Source organism: Chaetodon trifascialis, chromosome 24 (assembly GCF_039877785.1).
Source record: "Chaetodon trifascialis isolate fChaTrf1 chromosome 24, fChaTrf1.hap1, whole genome shotgun sequence".
NCBI lineage: Eukaryota > Metazoa > Chordata > Actinopteri > Chaetodontiformes > Chaetodontidae > Chaetodon > Chaetodon trifascialis.
In genome coordinates this window covers 14,978,339-14,987,985 of record NC_092079.1, presented here as the reverse complement: position 1 = coordinate 14,987,985, position 9,647 = coordinate 14,978,339, and the positions used below count along the sequence as shown (strand labels likewise).

The following is a 9,647-nucleotide window of genomic DNA, read 5'->3' as shown; positions in this document are numbered from 1 at the left end:
CACCAAAATACAGTTTGTTTATGATACCATCACACGTAGACATGATACGGTAAAATAAAAGAGACTTTTCACCTGCCAGTCGCTGTCATCTTAAGATCCTGTTCAAGATGTTAATTTGTGACAGAGATCGTTCCCAAATTGGAAACTGAGGAAGGTTCAGGAGGTCTGGAGTACTCATGAAGGCTCGATGGAGGAGAATAGAGATGAACAGCACAGAAGACTTGCTATGAAGTTTGGGTGTTGCATTCTGAACACAAGGAACTTTGCTTACCTCAGGTGACCTGAGACTCGTGACTCTCGTCGTATCCTCAGTTCACATTCTGAGCGGAAACAGTCTGTCTGTTGAGTCCGAGGCGAAGTTCAGTATAATCTCTTAGCTTTGGTATCTTAGGAGACAAAGAAGTCCACCTCTGTCAGGACAGCTGCACATTGTGGACACATCCCAGGAGGACAGGCAGTTTGTCATATTACCCTTTAGGCCTAAAGACATGCATTCCCCGAAGGTTCCCCCATAGTTCCTCCACAATTCCCCAAAAGATCCTCAGCAGTTCTTCTACCATTCTTCAAAGATTATCTTCAGGTTCCCCTAAAGTGTCTTATAGGTTCCTCTAACATCCACCAGAAGTTACGCTGAGGTCCAACCAGCATTCCCTTAAGGTTCCCCTACAGTTCCTTTAAGGTTTCACTAAGAGTACCTTGAAGTTCTCCAAGCATTCCCCTGCGGTTACCCTGAGATTCCACTGTAGTTCCACTAAGATCTCTCAAAGGTTCTTTTATGATTGCCCTAAGGTTCCCTTCAGGTTCCCTCATAGCTACTCCATTTTTTTCTAATACTTTTTACATTTCATACCAATTTTAGTTTAGAATCCTTGAAGGTTCTGGATCAACCAAAAACTAGGTTCCTCAAACTGCAGCAAAATTTTCCACCACGGTCCACTAAAATCTGCCAAGTTTTAAGATCTACTCTTACAAACAGGACTGAGGGCTCCAGAATGAAGGAAAAACCAACCAGTAAACAGTCAGTTAGTGAAGCATCTTCAGTTTTAATACTTTTAATGTTTTGTTTCAGTGAAAACTGAAGAGTTCAGATTCACTTTCAGTCAGACGAATTCGGTTCTAAATGGTTCTAAATGTTGTATTGTTGTTCTGTGTGGGGTGAAATGTCCTTTCATGCAAGGAAACAACCCAGTTTTCCATGAACAGAGAGACATTGACACAGAGGGAGAGAGAGAGAGGGCGAGAGACATGCACTTACAGTCTCTCTCTCTCTCTCTCTCTCTCTCTCTCTCTCTCTCTCTCTCTCACACACACACACACACACACACACAAAAACACAGTCGGCATGGTAACATACCCCTCCTGCCTGATTGTCATGGTAACAGATCTCTGTCTTCTGGGTGAGGTGGAGAGAGAGAGAGAGAGAGAGAGCGAGAGAGCGAGAGAGAGAGAGAGAGAGAGAGAGAGAGTTAACCCTTTCATACAGCTTATGTCATGATAAAGTTTACATGCTGCTTTTTAGTTATTTCATTTCATTTGTACTTTTCTGATGATGAAATTGTTGATTTAATTCATGATTTATCAAATCAGATTTTATGGTATGGTATTTTGTGGTATGTTTATTCATTTGATTTGAATTCATCTTTCATTGCTTGTAATTTACTTATCTTACATTTGATTTTCTATTGATAGAAATATTTTAAATGATATTTACAGTATTTTTCTTTCTTAAATGTGTCTTTCATCGTTCCCTGTCATTTTTCTGAAGCAGAGCTTTAATGAAACTCTTCTTAGCTTCGTTTTCTGGATTTAAAGTCACTGCCATGAAGGCCTGATGAAGGCTTTAGCTGTGGGAGTGAAGGAGTTAAAGGTGTGGACGTTTCCACACTGGGAAGTAAGCTGGAAAGTTTTCCTCTGAGCCAACCAATCAGAGCCCAGCATACGCACACGCACACACACACACACACACACACACACACACACACACACACACACACACACACACACACACACACACACACACATAGTGGGCGGGGGAAGTAGAGTTTCCAGAGTTTTTCTACAGCAGGAAAACTTGCTGGTGTTCTTTGTGTTTTTGGTTCGACTTTAAGTTGATGTGTGAGACCAGAACCATCATGGTGACTACTGAAACCCACCAGAGCCAGGACCTGCTGGTCCCACCCCAGAACCAGGATTATCTGGACCAGCAGGACCAGCCAGAGGAGAACCAGGCCTCCCCCTCGTCTCCCTTGGCCGGATTCGACCCTGAGACAATGAGTCAGGGTCCAGTCAACGCCATCACGGTCCTCACTCTGCTGGACAAACTGGTCAACATGCTTGATGCCGTGCAGGAAAACCAGAACAAAATGGAGGTGAGCCAGGGGTGGGGCAACACCTCAACATCAGGTCTGAGCATGGAAGTCCAGCACAGATCCCACTACTCAGTCCAGAATAGACAGCAGTACAGACTTCCAGGTTCAGGGCCCCAGAAAATCTGTCCAAACCAAAGTTTACCAAAAAAACCAAAACACTATAGTCAGTCAACTTCAGCTTCAGCAGAATAGAGTCACAGCACAGAGAAGCTTCCAGGTTCAGGTCTGCCAGGTCCAGAAAAAGCATCTGATTTAACCGGAACTGTAACTGCTATTTGTTTTCCATGAACATTTTCCTGTCCTTTTGCTTGTGTCAGTCGACTCTTTGTGTAACTGATGACAGAAACAGTCCACGCTTGTTTGTCCTGATGATTTCACTGCTACTGTTGACTTACAAAATTTTTCGGTCTGTTTCAGAGTCACTTTTCAGTTTCTGTATTTTCTGCTCTCTGTCCATTTTCTGTCTTTGTCCGTGTGTTTCTCTGGTTTGCTTAATGAACATTTTGAATTCAAATATCTGTTTTCATATTATATTCAGACGTCACATGACCCAAAAGGCTCATAGCTGCAGGTTAAATAAGCTGTTAGCAGATGTGTAACTCTGCTGGGAGTGTTGATTCCTGACATGTTTGTCTAAGTCTGATGCTTCAGATAAATGTCTTGGCTGACAGAGACACAATTTAACAGTTGCCCAGAAAACAAACATTATTTCACAAGTTTGACGTTTGGCTGCATTTTTGATAAAAGCATTTGTCTGAACACTAAAACTCTGGAGCAGCTTCCTGTTACTGTACTTGTGTTGATTGTGGTTTCCAGTTCAGAGTGATCTTTAATGACATGTTTGTACAAGCTTTCTGTCAAACTGGCTCCAGAATAACAGACGATCAGGCAACATTCATGTTAACTATGTTTTCAAATGTATCTAAAAGGACCTTTCAAAGGTTAACAGCAGTCAGAAATATGAAAAATTTGTGCCTATAAACACCAAAGCATCAACAGACAACCAGAAGAACCTCAACAGGTAGCAACAGCACAAAGTCTTATTGAGGTGTCACAAACAGTGTCCATCATCTCTACAAACTTTATGAACCACATTTCAGTCCTCAGACCTTCAGATAATCAATGAAGGTCTGGATATGAAGCAACATCGCTTCAGCAGTTTGAATGAAGGTTAATGAAGAAATGCAGAAACAGGTCTCTGGTTGGACTAAACTCAGCTGCTCCTGCAGGTGAACTGTGTCTGCAGACTGTCAAAAACCTGATTAAAGCGGCACAAATACTGCACAGTAAAGGAAAAACTAGCAGACACCAGGAAATACGGAAGGAAATCATTTCTGAGGAAGGTTATATCTCAAATCACAGTTACTGTCACACAATGTCAGCAGGATCTTAGCGGTTAGCTCTCCAGCCACAGTATTTTACTAACTCACCCAAACATCAAATATTTCTTGAAGAGGAGCAGATTAATTTCAAGTGGCCTCACATCCTCTTCTCTCATTAAAACAAGACCACACTTCCACTTCACAGGGAATCTGAAGCAGCTGATTGTCTGTCACCAGGCTGTACATTTGAATAAAGTCGAACTTTCTCTGCTTCCTCACACTAAACTATTGAGTGAGTCAGCATCCAGGCTGTTATCTGCTTGTTGGCTGGTTGTATTTCAGGTGCATCAGGTGGAGATGGAGGGCGTGGTCAGAGGGATCCAGGCTGATATGACCAAACTGTCCAAGAGCCACAGTCACACCTCCAACACTGTCAGCAAACTGCTGGACAAGAGCCGTAAACTGTCCGTCACCATGAAGGAGGTACATTTAACCTGTCAGGTAGATTTCACCTGTCAGTTAGATTTGAACTCAAGTTTAAACTGCTGGTTGTGTTTCTGCAGGTTCGTGATAAGATGGAGCGTCAGGGTGTCCAGGTGAAGAAGCTGGAGGCGAATCATGCCCACCTGATCAACAGAAATAACTTCAAAGTCCTCATCTTCCAGGTGCGTTTTATCCACTTAGAAGTCCTCTGTGGTCTCCTCCAGGCCTGAGGGTTTTTCACCAGGAGCCAGAAACTCCTCTCAGACATTTACAGATCTGAAGTCAGCCATGGCAGACCTTGTCTCAAATCATGAAATGTAAACTGTCCAACTGAAAGCTCCAGAACAGCTACTAAATCAACCTCGTGTTGAGATTGTTTGCCAGCTGCTGCCTCAAGGGGCAACAATTAACTTTCAGTCTGAACTTACAAGCAAACATTGATGAGAAGTTCTTTAAGTGCTCAGAAAAAACTTGGGAACTTGAACATGAACAGTTTCAGCTGCTGAGGAAGTTCTCCATATGTAAAGGATGGTGTTTCTTACCAGTTTGAACCCTTTGAACAGTTTACAACCCAGATCCCTTCAGAAATGAGTCTACATGCACATATTTCTCCTTCATTAAAGTTCTGAGCAGCAATGTTCTCTGTCAGTAAAGGTCTCCATAACATTGAACCTCAAATTGCTCCCTGTGTAAATGTGCGTGTGAGGTGTTGTAAAAGACTTTCACTGGTCGGTACTGTAGAAACTCCACATAAACACAGTCCATTCACCATTTGTTCTCTGTCTTTGCCTGTTGGTGATTTTCAGTCTGTGACCTAATTTGGTCATCAGCTGCTGCAGGAAATGAACTGGAAAAACTGTACAGAGACTGAGGTCAGAGTGAGGTCTAGTTGTTGTTATGATGAAATCAGTGGCTAAGTCCATCAGCTGTTCTCAGGTATGTACTTGACAGGACACAACAAATTACGCACAACTACAGGTAACTATAGGTAACTACAGGACAGGTAACTAAAGACAATTACACACAACTACAGATAACTACAGGTGACTACAGGAGATGACAGGTAACAAGTAACCCGTAACTCCAGGTACCCAAAAGTAATTACAAGTAAGAACAGGTAACTAAAGACCAAGTCAACTCAGTTTTGGCTGTTCTCCCTCTGTGATGAGAGCCAGTACAGGTGAGCACAGATAAAGTCCAAGTACACATCAGTAACAGTAAGTACTGCTAACATCATAAGAAATGTGTTAAAGTATCCTGTTTGCTTGACCTGAGACATGAACGTTAATCAACCAGCACATGATGTGTGACTGTCCTTTCCTGATACTGCAGTAATAGTGGTACTGTTACAAATTCTACAGTCAGTCTGCATTAAAACTGTAGTTAATCTCTGCTAACTGTACATGTTTTCCAACCAGCTCGTCAGTACTGCAGTATCAGTGCAAACGTGTTTTCTATCTCACCAACACTAAACATTCCTGTCCTCCCTAAAATACCCAGCATTCCTCAGTGGGTGTGGTTCCCCGTCAGCTCTGCTTTTTAACCCTTTAATCCTTTCTGGAAGCCTTTCAGCTCTGCTGCCTGGACTCTATCTTCCTGTTTGTGTTATTGTTTAGATACTAGGTCTTTGTTGTTTGAAATTATCGTTTTACTGCAGCTGAGTGTGCACATACCACATAACACTACATGGACAAATGCAAGGTCTCCTGAAAAATTTCCTGTCACTCCCTTAACGATCTCCTAATGTTCTTCGAAGATTCTTGTAAATATACTTCCACTGAAGCCCTCTTAACATTTTCAAGGGAAGGTTCCTTGCATATTAATATTTACCTCTTACTCTCCTTCAGGAGGAGAACGAGATCCCCTCCAGTGTTTTTGTGAAGGATCCTCCTCCTTTCCCTCGTGATGAGATTTTGGAAGAAGGCAATGAATCAGTACAGGGCGTTGTCGAAGGCAATCATTCGCAGGATGGTGGACTCCAGACCATCGACCTATCATCTGATGAGGACGTTGGACTCGAGGCGGAACTAGAGGATGAGGAGATGTGGCCTCATGACCTGGAGAACATGGAGAAATCCAGAGCTGAGAAACTGAAACAGTCCAGTCTGAAGAAGGTAAGAACCACAGACAGCTGTATCGTTACACAGATGTAAAGTCAGACAGAGAGGTGTTACTGATGAACTCTCTACAGGTCGACAGTCTTAAGAAGGCGTTCTCCAGGCAGAACATCGAGAAGAAGATGACGAAGATTGGAACGAAGATTGTTTCTCAAGAGCAACGAGAGAAGATCAAGCAGAAAACCTCCAGCCTGAAGGTTTCCCCCCTGACATTCAGCATCAGGAAGGTACTGGGAATCTGAATAGTGTCAAACACTATAAATTCCCCTACCATTATATAAAGGAACCCTCAATGTTCTGTCTAACATTCCCCCAGGTTTACTACAAGGTCGTCCTGAAGTTCCTTTAGGCTTCCCTTGTATATTCACCAAATTTTTTGTAACATTCCCTAATGGTTCCCCTTTAATATCTGCTCGGATACATTAACATTTCCACTAAGGCTTCAGTAAGGCTCTACTTAAGTACCCAAAACACTCCAATTTAGGTAACCTGAAGGTCCCAGAACAGTCCCCCAGCACTTCGCTCACATTTTCCTAAGTTTTGTCTGATGTTGCCCTGAACCTCCAGCAAAGCTCCCCAAAGGTTCCTTTGGTTTTTCCCTAAAATTCCTTTATGATTCCCATGTTTCCAGATTCCCCCAAGATTCCTCTAATATGTTCCCTAAGTTTCCCTCAGATTTCCTCATTGTTCCCCTCGAGGTTACCCAAAGTTTCCTCTAACATTCCCCAAGGTTTGACACAAGGTTCAACTGAAGTCTCTTTGAGGTTGTCTAAATGTGACTCACAGAGGGTCTGCTAAGATTGTTTCAAAGTTCACTGAAAGTTCCTTCAAGGTTCCACTAAAGTGCCTGTACTATTCCACTTCCTGTGACCCCTGATCTCTGACTTTCTGTTTTCAGCCCCGCAGCAGCTCCAGCTCTCAGCCCCCGGAAAACTTCGGTCAGACTGGTGAGTCGGTCATTACCGAGGCTGATATCCAGCTCTCCTCGCTGACCAGCACTGAGCAGGAGATCCCTTTCACGGAGGTCCACGCCCAGCTGGCTCCAGCTGAGGAGGAGGAGATAAAGGAGGAAGTGGAGGTGGCAGAGGAGGAGAGGGAGCTGATAGAGGAGGAGAGGGAAGGTGAGGAGGGGGCAGGTGTGGAGGCAGATCTGTCTATGGCTTCAGAGGGAGTCAGTCAGGAGTACGCTCTGTCCTCCACCCTGCTTCAGGAGGAGAAAGGAGAGGAGAGGGGAGCAGAGGAGGAGAAAGAGGAGGAATCCTAAACATTCATTATTATTCAGATTCATGGGTGCTCAAGAACGACAAAACAGATCTGATCAGAATATTAAAGGAACAGTTCAACACTAAGTGAGAGTCAGATCTTCGGATTGATACCACTCAGGCGTCTGAATAGCAGCGATGAAGCAACTTACTTTCTCAGAGGAAACAGAATGGGTGTCAATAACTGAACTGTTCCTTTAAACTTTAGAGCTGTTTTGTTCTCGATAAATACTCCTTTTTTTTGATAAACCTCCACAAACGCAGATTAATTCAAGAGCTCAGATATCTGATAATCTGACACGTACATATCTCCAAAATATAAATTTATCAAGAGTTAAAGGCAAAAAAAAAAAAACCTCACACAAGCGCTTCTTTTCCACTCTGTTAAATTAATTTTTAGGTCAACGTTTCGTATGACGTTGGAGAATTTTAACTTTTAATTCTTCAACTGATCTGAAAGCATAAAAAATAAAGAAATTTGTCACTTTTTCTGGACAGTAATTCTTTGCATGTTAAACATCCCTTTTAGTTTCCTCTTTAAGTTCATTCTTTCTTTTTTATTAAAAAAGATGGTGATTGAGTGAATGATAACTAATAATCAGCAGATCAATAAGATTAATGAAACATCAATGGAACCCAGCTGAAAGTCTGAAACTGTCCATCACCCTGAAAAGGTTCTCACAAACACACAGAAGTCAACGATTACTTCGGTGAACATGATGCTAAACAGATCCATGAAAACACAAAATGTTCCACTAACATTCTTCTAATGTTGCTGTTGATCCCCCAATATACTATTTTTTATCGTGGCCTTGAGGTTCCTCTGAAGTTCTACTACTGTTCCTCAAAGGGTGGACTAACTTTCACCAAATGACTCCTCATGGTTTCACTAAAGTCCCTCTAGTTTCCAATATGGTTACTCAAGGTCCTCCAGGGTTCCCAGAAAGTTAGGTTCTCCTCATGTTATCTTAAGGTTTCTCCAAAGTTCCTCTAAAATTGGTCTAAGATTCCCCTAAAGTTCCTTAAAGGTCCCTTGACCATTTTCTTAAGGTAACCTAACATCCTCTAACATTGGTCTTCTAAGGTTCCACTGAGGTTTTCCAAGTGTTCCATTAAGGTAATCCCAAAGTTCCCCTACGGTTTGCCAAAAGTTCCTCTAACAGTTCCCTAGGTTCCTCTTAGGTTCCTCCAAAGTTTCTTTAAGATCTACTCAGATCCCCCTATGTTTCCTCCAAGGTTGCCCAAAGGTTCCTCTGACATTCCACTTGGGTTCCCCTATAGGGTTCCCTTAATTTTCAACTGAGGGTCCACCAAGGTTCCACACAAACCTTTTCTTAGGGTCCATTTAAGGTTCTCCTGTTGATCTCCGTGTGGCCCTGTCTGTTAAAATATCTCTGATTAAAATGAGTTCTGAGTGCTGTCTGAAATGTTTTTGGTTGAAATTTTAGTATTTGATTTTCAATTATCAATAAGTTGATCTGTTTAGTTCGTACAGCCTCTGTGTGTGTGTGTGTGTGTGTGTGTGTGTGTGTGTGTGTGTGTGTGTGTGTGTGTGTGTGTGTGTGTGTGTCAGTTTAAATGCTTATTAACATAAGTACTAATAACTGAAACAGTGATGATAAAGTTATCGACCAAACAGTTTGATCTGTGGAACCAGTCAGAATCATCCACAGACTAAAGAGATGACAGACTCAGAAATACTGATGATACACAGAGTTCTAACGCTGACACACTCTCTCCTGTTTCATTTCAACTGATGCTTCAAACTCTTTTATTGCTGTTGTTTCAGGATTGAAGTCGCTGTTTTTCTTTCCTTTTCATTTTATTTTGATGCAAATTAAAAAGTTTTGCTGCCAAAGAACATTTCCTGTTTGACTCATTTTACCTGTCAGACTGTCACATCCCAGGTGTGTGCGAATCACCTGAACCCTGACAATAAACAATAAAATCCAGTTTAACCATGTTCCCGTTTCCTGCTGTCATTTTCACCTCAGATTCATTCAAATGGGATCTCGGTCCAGATACGAACGCATGTCAATGTGATTTTACTGAATGTGATCACCTGATCACACCTGTGAGCCATCTGACTCACTC

General features: G+C 42.3%; 1 protein-coding gene across 1 annotated transcript; it reads left to right on the top strand.

Annotated features, from left to right (window-relative positions):
• Window positions 1-2,037: 2,037 nt before the first annotated feature.
• Window positions 2,038-9,516, top strand: cavin2b (caveolae associated protein 2b). Its single transcript, XM_070958103.1, has 6 exons — window positions 2,038-2,369; window positions 4,034-4,174; window positions 4,255-4,356; window positions 6,022-6,288; window positions 6,366-6,518; window positions 7,190-9,516. The coding sequence occupies exons 1-6, from the start codon at window positions 2,112-2,114 to the stop codon at window positions 7,553-7,555; spliced, it is 1,287 nt and encodes a 428-aa protein (XP_070814204.1). The 5' UTR covers window positions 2,038-2,111; the 3' UTR covers window positions 7,556-9,516.
• The last annotated feature ends 131 nt before the right edge of the window (window positions 9,517-9,647 follow it).